The sequence below is a fragment of the Drosophila persimilis genome, unplaced genomic scaffold (genome assembly GCF_003286085.1).
Source record: "Drosophila persimilis strain 14011-0111.01,24,50 unplaced genomic scaffold, DperRS2 tig00000000-arrow-pilon, whole genome shotgun sequence".
NCBI lineage: Eukaryota > Metazoa > Arthropoda > Insecta > Diptera > Drosophilidae > Drosophila > Drosophila persimilis.
Genome location: NW_020825288.1, coordinates 800,288 through 818,383, shown reverse-complemented (window position 1 = coordinate 818,383; position 18,096 = coordinate 800,288). Strand labels below are relative to the sequence as shown.

Here is an 18,096-nt window from a genome sequence, read left to right as displayed (position 1 = left end):
AGATACTCTCGAAGGCAGCAGGGCACTGCAGTCCGGTGCACAGATACTCCTCCTTCTACGGCCCAGAGTCTAGATCCCTTGGCAAACAATCAACAACAGAAGCTTCACTGTAATTGCTTTATGCTGTTATCCGATCCGCAATCTTCAAAAGCAAATATTTGTAACGATAACAGAAGCAGCAACGAAAACAGAAACAGGAACACGTAAAGCTGAACACATTGCTGCCCATAAATATAGACCAATAATATAGCATTTATGGGGCCGACAGCCATTATGCTCCAACGGATCGATGGGGCATGACGTGTAAACGCACTCCTATCGTGATTAGCACGAGTCCAACACGACTGTCCATGCACAGAGGCAGAGGGACAGACTCTTCTCCTTCCCTAATCACATTAACGGGATGGGATGGGATGATAATACCCCGCCTGTACGGCCCGTACGGGCTGTCCGGCCCGGTGCGGCAGTTCAAGTTCATCGCCGCTTCACTCGCTCCATCGCTGATTGTCTGAGAGTCGTCTGTGTGGCTCTGCTGTGTAATCGTTCAATATTTTTTGGGCTCTTACATACGGAAAACAAAACTGAAAAAAAGCATCGCCAAGGCATCGCCCTGTGGCCCCGTTTTGTCTCTGGCTTTGGTCGCTTCTTAAGTGCCAGTGTCCGGCAGTCATTTTCGATGCTGTTTCTGTCTCAGTCTTTGTTTTTTCTGATTCTGATTTGGAGCTACGTCACGTCACGACACGACACGAGATTGGAGGAATGGAGAAGCGGAGGAGCAGGAGCTGCTGGCTCTTCAATTGCAAAGATGATGACATAAATTTATTTAAATTGAGGTTGTTTTTCGCTTGGGTTCTCTCTTTCCATCATCTGAAGATTTCCCTCCCAAGTCACGGGTCCGTCTGTGCTGTATGTATCTGTATCTGTATCTGTATCTGTGCCTGTGTCTCGTGTGTTAATGCGGCAACCTGTTCCCTCCCCAAAAAACTTTCGAATATATGTACACGCGCCACACGATATTCAAGTGCACAGCCCCACCGAATGTGGCTCAAGTGCAGAGATGCCTTTCACATGCTAGCATGCTGCTGGCTCCCATTCGATTCGATTGGGCGATTGAATCACTCACTGGGTGATGGCCACAGTCGCCGTTGCAGTCACGGCTCAGCCTCCAGCCTCCAGCCTTCGGCCTGTTCTCATCTCTCTACGAGTCGTCGTTGTAGGCCCATTTAGCCATTTAGTTAGCCGCTAAATGCGGCCTTGCACATTTCATGAACTGCACTCGATTCTGAGGGATCGGCAGGGGGCAGGGGCAGTCTAAGGAGGGCGTGGGGGTGGGGGGCTTTGCATTATCATACGCCATAATTTCTGTTGTTTTTTCCGCAAAAGCCTCGGCGACAGCGGCGATGCCAGCGTTTGAATAGCACTCGAGTGCCATAATTACAAGTCACAAATACACTGCCGGGTGCCCAGTGCCGGGTACTGCCCCAAGGGCAGGTGCAGGGGGAGACCACCTTTAGGCGTGCATTGTTAATTAATTTGTTTGTGTCGAATGCAGCGACCGCAAGAGCAAGTGCCAGTCGCAGGTTCCAGGTGCCAGTCCCAGGTCCCGTCCCGTCCCAGTCCCAGTCCCAGAATGAGTGTTCCACCACCCCACCCCATCCCTAAAAAGCCCTACAGATAATCGGATCTTTATTGCTACCATATGTATATAGATATATGTACAGTACTCGCCTGGAGAGTTGTGTGTGGGCAGAAAACAGATAGCTGGCTAATCCACTCTGGGAGAGAGCACGATAGGCTTCTGCTTATATGGCTGCTGATGGTGCCGCTGTCAGAGGGATTTATGGCACTCCACAGAAGTAAGCCCCCCTGCAATGCACTCACATTCCTGTCCATAGACTCACGAATACACTCACGAATGCATTTGAAATTCTATTTGGCCTGCGGTCTGCCATTGCAACTTAATAGTCGCCGAGGCGGTTGAGACCAGTTTTATTAGCATATACACCATATAATACTATTGGTTTGTTTGATAGAGGGGACGGGGATCGGGGAGCGGGGATCGGGTCAGATGCTCGTGACGCGAGAGCCGCATCCCAAGCGAATGAATCTGAGTCCCAGGGGTTGGGGGGTCGGGGGGCAGCGCAGGGGTGGCTTTCTGGCAGATGATAAGCGCCGTGCACCTTTGACAATCGCATCGGATTGATGCCCTCACGAGAGTTATTTAATTCAGGAAAAATCACTAAGAATAATAGGATGCAGCCTCCCTCCTCGGAGATTCTCCGATTTGTTTTCTATTTTCTGTTTGCTTTGTCCGCACTTTTTCCGTGTGCGTCAAAGGGGTTTGCTGCTGCTGATAGCGCGCTGCCCCAAAATGCTGATTAATGAGTCCTCCCTCCCTGCTCCCTGCTCCCTGCTCCCTCCCTGTGTGCCAGAGGGGCGGAAGAGTTATGAGAGCCATAAAAATCATGGCTCGATTTCGATTCGATGGGGCAGTGGGCAGTGGGTAGTGGGCAGTGCCAGTGGCAACCATCGACTAGGCGACTAATTCACGGAGGAAACGCGTTCAATTAGATTCAATTGAGACGAGCTGTCAATTAGAGCAGAGCTCTGGCTCTAGCACTGGCTCTGGCACTAGCTCTGGCGATAAATGAATTTTCGGCAATGGCCAAGGGTTCCATTAATTAACAGCCACAAAATGTATGCGTAGATGACAAACCAACGCCGAAACCGAAACCGAATTGAGAGAGTTCTAGCATCGAAGAAGCAGGAGAAAACCAGGAGAAACCGATACTAACCAAATCTCTGTCTCTATCGCTATTTCAGTGCTCAAGGAGGAACCCGACGATCTGTCCCACCATTTGGCCTCGACGGCCTGCATCCAGCTGGACGAGATGACGCCCTTCAGCGACATGCTGGTGGGCCTCATGAGCTCCTGCCTGCTGCCGGACGAAATCAACTCCTTGGACTCGACCACCTGCTCGACGACGGCCAGCGTGGCGCCCCACTACCAGAGGAGCAGCGGCCACAGCCACAGCGGCAGCCAAAGCAGCAGCTACGCCAGCAGTCCCCTCAGCCCGCTCACGCCCACAGAAGTGGTGACCACAGCAGCAGGGGCCTCCAACGGGAGCACTCCCAGCCACCAGAGCAACAGCCAGCATCACGACAACAGCAACAGCAGCAGCAGCAACATCGATCCGCTGTTCAACTACCGCGAGGAGTCGAACGACACGAGCTGCTCCCAGCATCTCCACTCGCCCAGCATCACATCGAAGGTGGGTGTAGACCCTACCCTTTAAGGAGGGTCCAGAGGATTTCCAATGGCAAATGCTAACGCTTTTCTCCTTTCCTTTTTGCAGAGTCCCGAGGACAGCAGCCTGCCATCGCTGTGCAGCCCCAGTTCGCTGACCCAGGAGGATGACTTCTCGTTCGTGGACTTCGGGATGCGCGCCCCCTACATCCCGATGGGCGATGACATGCCCCTGCTCACGGAGACGGACCTCATGTGGTGTCCGCCCGAGGACCTGCACGGATCCATGCCCAAGGAGATCGATGCCATTCAGCAGTTGCAGCTGCTCCAACAGCAGCAGCACCACCACCAGCAGCAGCAGGCATACAGCCAGTACAACCAGCAACAGCAGCAGCAACAGCAACAACAGCAGCAGCAGCAGCATTTCTCCAACTCATTGTGCTCGTCGCCCGCATCGACAGTGTCCTCCCTGTCGCCATCGCCAGTGCAGCAGCATCAGCACCAGCACCAGCAGCAGCACCACCAGCAGCAGCAGCAGGCCGGCGGAGTCTTCACCACCGATTCGAGCGAGCTGGCTGCCCTGCTTTGTGGCACGGGCAACGGAACGCTCTCCATCCTGGGAGGGAGTGGCGGACCTGCCGCAGAGGAGTGCGCCGAGCGTCTCCAGCAGCAGCAGCAGCAGCATCAGCAGCAGGAGGCCACCAGCGACTTTCGCAGCTTCCAGCAATTGCAGCAGGAGTTGCAGTTGCAGGAGGAACAGCAGCAACAGGAGCAGCAGCAGCAGCAGCAGGAGGAGGAGCAACGCCAGCAGCAGCTGCTCAGCCTCAGCAACTCAGAGTGCAAGAAGGAGAAGTACGAGGTGCCGATGGCCCCCAGCCTAAGTCATTCCATGGAGGATGCATTTGAGAATGACTACAGCAAGGATTGTAAGTATCAAGGGAGAGGATGCAGGCGGAAGATCACCATCATCAGTCCATGTTTGGGGATAGATAGATACAATCGATGGGATAGCTTTGGGGAGGGATCCTCCTGGTTTGGAGAGGCCTAATTTGATGGCATTGCCAGGCTAAAAATATCCCACAGAAAACAGAAAAAACTTTATGCTTGCTTTATTTTTTATGACATGCTGCCAACGCACACACACACACGCACACGCACACCCATACCCACACCCGAAACACGCCACACACGCACTTCAACGCCTACATGTAAAAATAGAGGAGGAAAATATTCAGAAATATTGTTGCGTGTCGCGGAAGATGTCACTGCGGCCGGCCAGAGGGGGAGCTGCGGGAGAGCTAATTGATGGGGGCCCAAGTTTTTCCATTCCATTCCACTCCATTCGATACCCTCGTTCTTGGGTTCTCCTTCGAGGCAGCCACGACGTGGCTCTTCTGAAGGGAGCGAAGTGCTTTGTAAACGATTTTGCGTAATTTTCACACATTGCTCTCTTACCTTTGACACATGTCAAAGGCAGTGGGCAGGGAGGAGGGGTCTCCATCCTGGGCTGTGCCCGTGATTGATGCCTGCCTGCCACTGTCGGAGGCAGCCGCATGGCCCTGTCAGATGTATTGACTGCAAGTGCCTCCAAATGTGACAGGCAGGTGGGGCTGTGGCAGCGGCAGCGGCAGATGCCTTTTAGGCCTCTATGATATTTCCACCTTCGGCTAATCTCTGCCTGATTTATGCCACTCGCACACACAGACAAAACTGTATCTATTCTATTCGAGTAGATACGTGGCCACACGGAGAAAGATACGGAGACAAAGGCCGCAGCACAGATACACAGATACACAGATATATGTACACTTGTATCTGCAGATTCAGATTCAGAAGATTCTCTCGATTATTTATGTGCGAAATGCTCTGTTCTGTTCTGGTCTGCCTCTTCTGCTGGCAGGCAAAATATTATTGTTTTAAATTAGCATCAATGTCATGGGCAAAGGAACTAATTTTGTCTCCGATTCTCCGACGACCACCAGGAGGGGGCAGCGGCAACAGGGGCCGGGATTAGGCAGCATGTTTCAACATCCCACAAGAATGTACCACCCAACGCCCCCATCCCCGCTTCCATTTCCCCTGCCATCTCCATTTCCGTTCCTATTGAGAATATAATTTTGCTAACGAATGTCTGACCGACTCTTTTAGCCTCCAATCTGGACTGCTGGGACCTGCTGCAGATCAACATGGCAGAGGCTGCCGTCAGTCCGGCTGCCTCGTCCTCCCCCTGCAAGGCGACGACCATCCAGCTGCTGCAGCACCAACAGCAGCAGCAGCAGAACGTCATCCTGAATGCCGTTCCATTGATAACCATTCAGAACAACAAGAGCATGCTGCAACAGCAACAGCAACAGCAGCAGCAGGAGCAGCTGCAGGAGCTGATGCTGACCACCAAGCAGCAGGCGCCCACCGCCACCATGAAGCTGCTGAACGGAGCGAGCATTGCGCCAGTGACCACGAAGGCCACCATTCGACTGGTGGAGAGCAAGCCGCAGCAGACAACGACGCAGCAGCAGCAGCGCCTTGGAAAGCCAGCCATGCAGCAGATCCTTGTGCCCCAGCAGCAGCAGCAGCACGGAAGCAAGCGTCACCTGAACAGCCAGACGAGCCAGGGGAACCCGGTGGAATCGAAGCGCCTGAAGAGCGGCACCATCTGCCTGGATGTGCAGTCGCCGCAGCTGCTACAGCAGCTGATCGGCAAGGACTCGGCCCAGCAGCAGACGCTGGCTGGCAAGCGGGCGGCCGGCGACCGCTGGCAGCAGACCGCGGAGGGAAAGCAGCAGCAGAAGCTCCAGCAGCAGCAGTCGAACTCGGTGCTGAAGAACCTCCTCGTCAGCGGACGTGACGTAAGTGCCGGCTACTGCATTGTGCCCATGCGGCCCAAGAAGCAGCTGGCCAAGGTCTAGGCTCTAGACTCCAGACTCTAGAGGTTCTAGTGTCGCGAGACCAGAGACCGGAGACCTTCACCCGCCTCTCAATTAGCTAATGGAAGCAATGGCAACGGCAACGCCAAGGCTATGATTAAACCAAGGAGCTGCTAAGTTACTCGTAAACCACACGGACAAGCCCATTTCTACAATTTGTCTTTGTAAATGGATCGATTTTATATAAAACTAAAACAAACCTCTCAAAGAGTGGGGGGCGTTCTATTCGTGTAGTCCTTAGACCTAGGAAGTAGTCGATAGTCGATAGCCGATAGATGATAGCCCTAGATGATACGTATAGCCGTAGATGTGTAAGAGCTGCAGTGGCAGTGGCAGCTGCAGCTGCAGCGTGGACTTTAAAATTATAAATTTGTAGACTATTTAAAATAGTGCGCACGCTGATGCGGCTGCGGATGCGAATGCGAATGCAAATGCAGCTGCAGATGCAGATGCGAAGCGGATGACGAGGATGTATCGCGTGTATCTTTAATCTTTAAGTTTTAGCTTGGCGCGCGATTTGTTGATTTCATTTTAAGTTGAGAGCCGTAAGCCGTAAGCCGAAAGCCGTAAGCCATAGCGCCATAAGCATGTTGTTATACCTTCTCTGTTCTGTTGAGCATAAACACTACTACTCTGTTGTACATAAAATAAAACGTAAAACCGTAGGCATAGGCAAGGCGATTGATAGATCGATCCACCGCGGGTGCATCACAGATCACGGCGGATCGACAGATCGTCAGATCGCAAATCGCAGACTCCGGACGTAGGATGACGCATGACGCATGACGGAGAACGAATTACGGAGGACGGATGACGAATGAGTAAAACAATTGCAATAAAATTGTAAACTATTAAAATTCAAATATGGCAACTTTAAGTTTTTTACTGTGATAGCATTTGCTTTTGTTGTTTGAGTTTCTGATTATCGATTCTTGATTATTGATTCTGGATCGTCATCCCCCCTGTATTGTAGCCTTTGACCTTATGATTTCTGTTGACTTATTCAAATTGTTCGAGGAATCCTGAATTTGTTACATGTATAAGCAGTTGGACTGAGGGAAAAGAGAGGTACGAGAAAAGGAGGATGGAGACAGGTCACAGAAAGACAGAGACAGAGATAGAGATAGGGACAAGACAGGACAGCGTTTGATTCGAACTCATTTTTGGCCTTTTTCGTTGTTTGTTTGTTTCTTTCTTTGTTTGAAAGAATGAGAATACTGTAAACGAAAACTGTGTAAATTGTCAAGATTTGTGAAACGCAAAGAGTAACAAAATTGAACCCTGAAATTCGAGCGCTGAACGTACAAAAAACCAAGAGAGAGAGGAAGAAGGTGGGAAATCCCTAACCAAGAAACTAAGACAAAAGAAAATGATAAGAAAAGAAAACACAACACAACACACTTCACCTTAAGCTAGAAGACAACAATTCTGTGCACTAATTCTCTAGTGAAGAGTCAGACACACACACACTCACATATACACCTATATATACATCCATATATGATATATATATACATACGTTTTAGCAACTATTAGCAATTAAAAGAACAATCCTCGTGCTGGGCAGATCCCTCAACGGCATATACATATATATAGATACGAATACCTCTAGACATACGATATATACATACTATAGTGAAAATAATAGAGCGTATTTAGAACAAACCTCGGGTCGCCACTGAAGCTTTAACTTTCGGCCTCCGGCTCCGAACTCCGGCTCCGGCTACGGCTCGGACTCCGACACGGACACCGCCCGCGCGGAGCAGAAGCCTTTGATTCGTTTGTAATTTAGTTTGTAGACCTTTTGTTTTTGTTTCTATTATTTGTAGTCTTTTAATACACACACACACATAAACGAAGGAGTGATTTTTCAAAAAACCAAAAACCAGAAACCGTTATACGTTTATGTATTACTGTAATTGTTTTGATTTTCCTCCCTTTAAATATTTTCAAAAATCTTTTATTGATTTTCTGCACTGGGCCACGTACTGACCTACATACATCATTCCACTCTGTCGAGTGTAGGGTTCAGAGGTCGGGGTCCCTGTTACACAACAAATTTGTGTTCCCATTGTGTCGCCAGGCCCCCTACCCTCCGTCTCCCTCTCCCTCCCTGGCTTACCAGCTTAATTAACTTTGCCCCTGGCCCTGGCAGGCCATGGCGTGTCTGACGCACATTTTTCCCCTCCAGCTGGATAGAGCACCCTCTAGAGCCGGCACCCGAAAACGAGTCCCGAAATCATAAATATCCAGATGGCAAATAGTGTACAATCGTACGATTGTCCCTCCCCTGCCCTTCCTGCCATCCCTGCCAGAATTTAAAATGTCAGAGCGGAAGGCAGCGGCCTCCTACACTATTGACACTACTTTAGTCGGGCCATTGATTCCTGGGATTGCCTGGGATTCCATGCCCGGCAGCACATTAGCATTCCAGCGCGTGTCGCATTCCCGCTTGATTTTCCCTTCCGTATCCGTATTGATTTTGCACCTCTCTTAGGCCCACTCCCCACGTCCTAGCTCCCACTTCCACTCCCACTCCCACTCTCATCTGTGTCTATCCTCTGGGTGTTTTATTTTCCTTTTTTTGAGCACACAGCTGACACAGCTCTGGCTCTCCGCTCACTCGCACTCTCCATCGCTCTCGCTCTCGCTTTCGCTTTCACTTTGACTTTCACTTTCCGTTTGGGCCGAAGGAGAGAGCAACCGCCAACGCTCTTTGCCTCTGCGTCTGCCTCTGCCTCAGCCTCAGTCGCTCTTTCTGTTTTGCGGCACGTGTCTCTTATGTTTTCGGGCACCCGGGCTGGGCGGCTCCGCTGCTCCGTTGGTTTTATGGGCTACACGAGCTTCCCAGCCCAGTCAGTGGCAGTGGCAGTGGCAGTGGCAGCGGCAGAGGCACACGGCACAGGCTCGCACTTGTGCGTCATGGCTGCGATGGTGCCTACTGGTATGGCCTGCACTAATGAATCGTCCGCTTCCCCTAATTGGCTGCGGCACTTGCAACATGCTGTCGGGGACCGGGAACGGGACCGAGACCGGGACCGGACCCGGGCCAATTTGCATTATCCTGTGACACATGTGTGTGCTTGGACAAATATTTGCTGCCTACTTGGGGGCGCTCTATGCCTTATTTACATTAATTCTCTTCTTTTTTCTTCTTAGTTTTTTTTTCTGTTGTATGTTTTGTTTGCGCGGCTCCAGAGCAGATTGGAGTGGAGTGGAGGCTTTAAGGAGAAGGCTTCTCTGGTCAGAATAGAACAATTCATAGGAGAAATTGCCAGACAGACAGACAGATCGGAACCGAACCGAAACTACCTCGCGGGCACCCACCCGTAGTACTGTAAACCGAAACTACCTCCGGAACGGAACGAAACGAAACGGAACGGAATGGAACAGCCCTCAAAGAACTCTCAACGAAACACAATGAAGCCAAGCGTGTTCTCTCGCAATCAGCTCAGAAATTATAGCAAACTATACTGTTAGCAGGAACCCCCGAGACGAGACGAGACAAGACGAGACGAGATGATACGAGACTAAGATTAGAACATTTAGACAAATTGAAAAGCAATCCTCGAGTCCTGTACGTAGCACCAGGAGCATCAGAAGAAGAAGCAACTAACTAGACAAATACCGTACACATACCATATAGGTACATACATATATACAGACAATTAGCATGTACTACGATATATTCCTCTCGATAATCATTTAGTCAGAGCTAAACCCAGATCCAGGCGGATTTGAGAGTATTTGAATAATTATTATAGCCCGAAAAGACTGTGAGCCGAAAACTCTCAAAAATTATATACAAACCTCGAAACTTAAACATAGATCTAAGCAGGAAGTCCTGGGAGATGTAAATAGGGATAGGGATGTAACACCAGAGAACCGACAGTAAGCTAGAGAACTCTCAAAATTAATCGATGTGGCTTTAACTAAACTAAAAACTAATCTGCCTAATATTAGATATGGGATAGGATATCGAGACGATAGTATTACGATCCCCAGAGCAAGTCAAATTTGAATCGACTAACGATAACAATAACATTAACGACTTCATATGTTTAGACGATCACGACGATCCCCAGTCCCACATTTAGTTGAAATTTTTCGCGTTACGTATGGCACAGAGAAGGAAATGAATTGAAGGCATGGGAAAGGAATAGGAAAGAGAGTGCGAGTGGGAGTGGCAGTGGGAATGGGAATGAGAATGGAGAGCAGAACAGCAATGAAAGCAGTGGATAGATAGCTTTATCGAGACGGAGTGCAAAGAGATCGAACAGAAAGTACATACAATACCACAAATATACCACAAATACCTCAGTACATGTATAAGTACGATCGTGCAGACCGCGGCCCCCGAGCGCGCTCGAGCGGTGCGGCACTCACATACTACCTCGTGTACACATATACATGCATTCGTGCATCCTCCGGTTTAAAGGAGGCCAATGCCAGCGCATCGACAAAGACATTATACATTTAACTAAAATATACATACACATACATACCTCTAATCCCCCTATACACCTATACCCCCCTATACCCCCTATACCCCCTATACCCTATATCTACTCCGACATTTGATAGTTCAATATTGTACACCTCTTAGTGAATGTTGTGCGACCCTTTGATAACGATTACAAATACGATTACGATAACGATTACCAGTACGATTACCAGTGCCCCACACATACATCCCCAATGGGGATGCGAAGGGTGGGGCCGAATCGTTTTTTACTACCTCCAAATCTTGTTGTATGTGTCTCGCATTTATAGCAAAGGATTAGCTAAACTAGAGCCCAAGTATGACTAAAAAAAACCAAAAACTAACCTAATTAAATCTTAAAAGCTAAACCAAACCTAGAGCAAGTAAAGTAAAAGTAAAACCAAAACTAAATTTAAACTAAACTAAATGTTGTGTCATTTTTATAGCCTAAAACAAAACAAAGCCGAAACCTGCATACCTCGGAAAATGCTTCAGAGTCAAGTAAAGTAAAGTAAAGTAAAGTAACGCAAAGTACATTTTAGTGAAATTTTTGTGAGAGAACAAATCAAGTCTACTGCCACGCCCCAAGTCCCCAAATCAGATTTACTGTGCCACAGCTTTATTAGCTGGGCCGTAATTTTTGGCTAGCAAATGAAGACAGACAGACAGACAGGCGAGGAGAGGAGAGGAGCAGCCACTCATACACCGATACACCCATGACATATCCCTTCCCTGAAGCGAGCTCTCGACGATTCAGCCCACTCATCATAACTCAAGTCAATGTCAAAGTCTGGCTGAAGGGCTGCTCTGATGGAGAGCCAGAGCCACGTCGGAGGTGACAAGCACTTTGTGGGCCCGGCCCCCCGCTGCAATTGATTTGGCGGCTGGATGATTTTGATTAATGCCCTTCCTAGCTCCTTTCTAGCATGTATATCCAGCTAACATACATATATGGATGTCCCAGTCAATTTGAAGTTCATTCAGGGCCTCTACCTCTACCTCCACCTCGACCTCTCGTTTGGCTTCCTGATTAATTGTGCAGGCATTATGCAAAATTATAATATGATTGCTCGCGAATGGGCGTATCAACAGGTGCCAGGCACACAGGCACCACTTTAGCTCTATCTTGGAGCCTTGACTCGTCTCGCCAGGGGCGGGGGCGGGGGCGGGGGCTGGGAACACTCATTTGTCAAAGAGCACGAACAAATGAAGAGTCATTTTCATGGGGCATTACTTGTATTTGCCATGCCAACAAATCAGTTGGACCTTTCGCCTCTGCAGGCCAGTTAATTTGCAACAATTATTTGTGCCCCGTCAGCAGTAAGCAGCTTACAGGTCACAGGTCACATGCCACATGCCACATGCCACATGCCCCATGCCGCACAGTGCCAAGCAAGAGACACCGAGAATACCTCCTCACAGACCTCGCAACCTCGCAGAGACCCCTGCCCCTATCCTCCCTCCACCCACAAGAAGTTAGCGCAAATTGAAGCATAGAGCGGAGTAGACAGCGGAACTAGCCTTGAATTAGACTCGAATCGTAAGGCTAAGCGCCGCAGAGTATGCAATATTATACATACATATACACCTATACAATATACATATACATATACAGATATACAAGATGTCAAGCAACTTACACATATACATGCGTATATATATGATATGTAACACGATACGATACTGAATATGGAATATGGAATACGGAATATGATATCTGGATTATAAAGTATTTTAATAAACTTTTAATAAATATTTTAGTAAATCCAATAAAACAATAAAGCAAAAACCACCTCCTCGGAAACCCTTCGAATCCTGCCTCCCAATCCTATTCGGCAGAGGAAAACCCAGGATAGAGGCGGTCAACAGCACAGAGAAAACCCCAATCGAAGGGGGGAAATTGTGTGTTTTTCTTGCACCTACGTTTTGGGGCAGCGGGCGGGGGGTGCTGAAGGAGTAGTCTGTTTACAACTTTTCTTTTGCCGCTTTTCGATTTATGTGCATATATATATATATTTGGCCTGCCCTGCCCTCCAGCATAGCATATTTGTATTGACAGGCAGGACCAGGATCAGGACCAGGACATGCCATGCCAGCCAGGGAATTGATTAATCTCTATTGTGTGTTCTATTTGCCTGACTGGGGACTGGGAGACCCGGGGACTGAGAGACTGACTGGCAATTTATTGAAATCTTTTGATTGGAATAAATGATGCTGTCCGCTAATCAAGTCAGCAAAACTGGTCCTGCCTTGTCCTGGCAGGCTGTACTTGGCTTCGAATTCATTACTGCCTTCCGCCGCCTGGCCTGCCCCGCCAGAGGAGCACTTAAGTATGCCGAGCACACGGATAACTTTCTCTCTTATCTCCGTGTGGGCTCGTCCTGGGACTTGGGTTGGGGTTTCACTTTCAGGCAGAATTTAAATCTTTCGCCTCGTTTGCCTGTAAATAAATGACAACTTTTCGTCACACACGAACGCTGTGACGAAATTAAATTCTACGCAATCCACCAGGAAAGCAGACACACGCAAGCACAGTCCTTTTCAAGGGGAAATATGCCTGACGACAATTGCATTACGTATACGCCACATTGTCTCCCTGCCACTGCCGCTGCCACTGGCGCGTGAGTTATTCAACTTTATTGCTTATTGATTTCGAGAAGGCACTCAGGTGGGTTCCAGTTTTCAATTTCAATTTCTCCTCGTTATGCCATGATTCGGGCAGGACTCAGAAAAATGCAAACATCAATGGGAGCATCTAGGGGGGGGCCTGGGCAATCCTTTCCTGCACGCAACACGCACAAGCAGCCGAATCGAGAGCCCGGGGCGACGAAGCCAATTTCTATTGAACTGCGGCGCGTTCCCAGGAGTCTGCCGGCCACATTACGCAACGAGAGGGGCAAGAGTTTAAACTGCTGCCCAGGCTCAGGTCCACGCCCAGGCCCATTCTGGAACTCAGCCAAGTGAGACTGTACTCCACCCACGCGCAGGAGGCCTTTAAGGACATTTGCTGCCTACTTCTGTGCTGTGTGCTGTACGCTTTCAAATGGGCCCCTTTATTGTGCGGTGACAGCAGATTTTTGTGCAGAAACTTGGCAGAAGTGGAAGCAAAGTTTGCCTTTAATTACTTTTGTTTTTCTATTGGACTTTCGTGCTCTGCCATGGGCGTGGCTACCCCCCAAAAAGCGCGTTCCAGCGTCGATGAAATGCGATGCGAGCCCGTGCCATACAAAACAAAAAAATCCAATTAGATGGCTTTAAACGGCGCTGCACAGCTCAGCAGAACGCAGGGCAAAGTGGAAATCCGCCATAAAGTTGAAGCTCGAAAAGGCGAAAAGGAGAAGGCTCCTCCTGACGGCTTTCGGCTTTCGCCTGCCAATTATTGTAATGCCATCGGGATGGCAGGACCCACCCGGAAGCCTTTGCCGCGGACAATTTGTCTAGGATTCTGTCCGGTTTCCTTCCAATAGTTTCGTTTTGCGTGGCAGCAAATGCCTTTAATAATTTATTAGAGCACATTAGGCCAATGCCCATGAATGCGTGTAAGCCGGCTCGTGCGCGGCACACAATATATATCAAACAATAAACCTATTATTCCCCGGCCGTCGATGCCCTCGGGAAGGCACTGCGCGTGCCATCAGAATTTTTCACCATTTTGTTGCGCATACGCCCCGACGCCCCGCGACAGCTAAAGATGTTTATGGGCGGTCTCGTCTCCTATCGCTGTGTGCGGCAGCTGTTAATGTGTCGTCCTCGATGATATGCCTGGAGGAGCAACGTTGGGGATTCCGCTGAAATGACTTTCACTTGCAGCTGGGGGCGGGGGGCTGCTGACTGCTGGCTTTGTTCTCTTACGCGGCTTGTTTGCCCATCGATCAACTTACAGCACTTTCGCTTTTCGTCCGTAATTGCCGTCGGACTGCAGCAATTAGCGCTCCGCTCGCTGCAATCGGAGACAAACAAAACCCCATTAAAGCATCGCCGAACAGGGGTTCAATAGACTGCACTTGAACCCACTTTGCACCACACGAGCAGTGGAGTGGAGTGGAGTGCGGGCAGGGCAATTTTTGGCAACTTTATCTTCGTCATCGGCCGGTTGTCATTACTGAGAATTGCTGGCGGCAGCTTGGCAGCCATCGAAACTGATATATTCCCCACTTCCTGTCAGTCTGTCTGGTGGGAATAGACAGCGACTCGTACTAGTAGTCGGACTCGGACTCTGACTCGGGATGTGGGAGGAGTTCTTTGTGTCAATCTGAAATCCACAGCATAATAAAGCTCCGCTGCTGGATTCTACTCGAATTTCAGCCAGCAGCAGACCCGTTCCGTTCCGGCTGTGGGCCATCATTAAAATATGATTTATTGCGGCCACCCTTCGACTGGTTCCTTGGGCTGTGGCTTTGTGGGTGGCTGGGGGGCTTTCTCACTTGACTTTTACTGGCGGAGCCTGCGGCTTGCTGTTGCTCGCTCTCGGGAGGCCCCACTGGGAATTTGGCTTGTCTGAGTAAATGTCTTCTGACTTTAAACATTTCCCTGGCCTGGCCTGGCCTGGCCTGGCGTGGACTGGCTGTGGCTTAGCCCACTTTTTACGCTAGATTTTACAATTTTCATTGCCTGACAAGGTATCAGAATTTGCCTCCAGGTCTCGTAGAGTTAATCGCTGCCATTTGCATAGAAATGGAAATGGGAATGGGAGTGGGAATGGTACCATACTCCAGGGAGTCACGAGTGATCCAGGGTGTAATTAAGCTGCGAATTGGTTAATTTCAATTAATTTACGTTCAGATTGCGCTCCTTAAGATTTAATTGTAATTGTTATTGTAATTGAAACTCCTCGCTTATAATTAATGACGATAAGTTAATAATAAGTCAGTACGTAAAGAAAATCGATCCAATTATTCAAAACAAATTGTAGCAGGGAAATAAATTGTCACTTTTTCGCATTTACAGAGCCCTGGGCGTGTGCTTCCAGCTATTGAGTGTCGTTGCCCACCAAAACCCCTTACTAATTGACTTTTTATTTTGTGCTCTTCTCTACCACCCCCTGAAAACAGGTTAACGAGCCCGAAGACGTCTCCGAACCGATGATTATAGACGACAATTGCCTGGATCAGGATCAGACCGGACCGAAATCGCCTCCGCTTGGCGGCTACGGCAAGTACGGATTTCCCCTGCACTGTCACACCTCCACGTCGGCCGTGCTCCGTAACTATCACCACAATCCGCTGATCAGCGGCACCAACTTCCAGCTGTCGCCGGTCTTCAGCGGCTCTGACGCGGGCGGAGGCGATGGCGATGCCGGGTCAGTGGTCTCTTTGGACGACTCCGTGCCGCCGGGCCTGACGGCCTGCGACACAGATGCCTCCAGCGACAGCGGCATCGACGAGAACAGCCTCGTCGACGGATCATCGGTGTCGCCACGCAAACGGGTGCTCATCACGAACAGCGACAGGGCCACTGGACTGGAGGAGTCTGCGCCTCCGCCTCTCGATGTAATCCCACAGCAGCAACTGGTGGGCGAGGAGGAGGCCGAAGGATGCCACAACGGTAGCAGCGCTCCCAGCAGGAAGGCCTCGATATCGTTTTTGGACAACAGCAATCCCCTGCTGCACACCCCGGCCATGATGGACCTCTGCAACGACGACTACATCATGAGCGAGGGTGGCTTCGAGTTCAGCGAGAGTCAATTGGAGCAGGTGCTCGGCTGGTCGGAGATCGTTTAGGATGTTGGAGGCGTCGGAAGTGGAAGGGAGACGCACAGTTTATCATGCACTGCATTTTCGTGTGCCTGCGGAAAGAAAGAGGAAATAAAATCGTTGAAATTACAGTGAAAATCGAAGAGGAAAAGTAAACCAAAAGATGATGTTTTAGCCTTGCGTGAAGGTAGAAATTATAGCCAACTTCCACGACCCTTCACCCCAGATCCTAGACCCTTGACCTCCCCAATCCCTACCACTCTGAAACACCCAAGAAAACAAGAAAACCCACAACCCACCCGTGAACAGACCACTAGCTAACCGAAACACAAACAGGAAGGGTTTAGTTAACCATATTTGAATAGTTTTGTAGCCATGTTAACTGCCTAGAACGAGAGAATATACATGTATGTACTTTAGTCTTAATGTTTTTCTATATGCAACCAGTTTACACAAGTAAATAGAGGAAAGAAGCAAATTTCAAAAAATATAAAACAAACAAGAACATTTCTTGGCAAAAAATGTTCATAGCTTTTGCTGCTCGAAGGCTCGAAGAGGTTTTTGGTGATGGTTGTAGTTGTTTTTATGACTTTCAAGCTCAAAAGCTGTGGCGAAAAAAAAGTTTTTAAATACGTTTTACAAAAGAATAAACAACAAAAAAAACAATACATGTAATTAGCAATGTAAGTCAACAATTTCAATGTTTTCAAATGGGACAAGACAAATTTGTAGCTGTTATATTTAAACTATATTAATTTCTTTGCTCTTAACTCCAGACTATATTCTGTGCATTTGTATCAATTAAATCTTTTTGTCGACTAATTTCAATCATTTTTCAATTTTGTTTTCCCGTTCGTCCCGGTTCTTTATGTAAATTAGTTTTAGTTCTGTTTAAGGCGCAGGATCCACAAAAAAATGTATTTAGTTAAGAGTTTCAAGTCTTTCGATGCTGTCACTATTTTTCAAATTATTCGTTCTGATATTGTATTGGCAAATAAATATAGAATTCATTTCGATGAAAGTTGCATGCAGAAAATCTGTACGCCATTTTATTTCTACTGGGCAAAACGGTAAGAACCGTTGCAGCATCAATAAAGAGCATTATTGTTACGGATTACATTTCCGTCGTTCGCCTCCCGACCGTGATCGATGGTCTGCGTGTGTACCTAGGCGCTTATCGGTTGGCGGATCTTCGGCAGTAGGAGCCAGTGGCAGCCTCCAGCAGCACCAGTTCCCAGCCGTATGCCATCAGTGGAGCGCTCAGCATGCAGTCGTCAGTTTCGCCGAAGGCACGCCCAAGGTGTGGCAGTGAAGAAGCATAAGCGCCTGATAGATGAAATGCTCTTTCGAGATCTGCGCCCGGACATTCACTTTCCGGGAGAGCGATGATTTCTGGCCCACCACGGTGAGGAAATTCAAATTCAAACCGCGGACTTATCGTTAAAACATACCGTCCAACCCTAGAAATATACCAAAATATACCGTCTGCAATCTAGTTATCTGCATATATTTTAAAACTGGTTCAAATACCAAATACATTGAACTAGTTCTTTGATATCTGACAAAAGCTCTTTTACCCAGAATGCGAAATCTACCAGCTCGCAATGTGACCGTGGAAATATACCGTAAGGATACCGAAATATTAATTAAATATACTGAGAACAGAACACAGACTGCTTACGGTATTTTAAAATCTTTTCGGTGTTTTTTTTCAAACAGTTTATATTTGGCGCGCACAATGATGGCCGA

The 18,096-nt window shown here is 48.6% G+C and overlaps 1 protein-coding gene across 1 annotated transcript in view; it reads left to right on the top strand.

The window, feature by feature from the left end:
• The window catches only part of LOC6594903 (protein similar), a 64,116-nt gene extending 46,758 nt beyond the window's left edge, over positions 1–17,358 (top strand). Inside the window, exons 10-13 of the mRNA XM_026987135.1 lie at positions 2,824–3,272; positions 3,357–4,173; positions 5,396–6,093; positions 15,706–17,358. Of these exons, the coding sequence (XP_026842936.1) occupies positions 2,824–3,272; positions 3,357–4,173; positions 5,396–6,093; positions 15,706–16,374 (2,633 nt within the window). The 3' untranslated portion in view covers positions 16,375–17,358. The remainder of the gene's footprint in view (positions 1–2,823; positions 3,273–3,356; positions 4,174–5,395; positions 6,094–15,705) is intronic.
• The last annotated feature ends 738 nt before the right edge of the window (positions 17,359–18,096 follow it).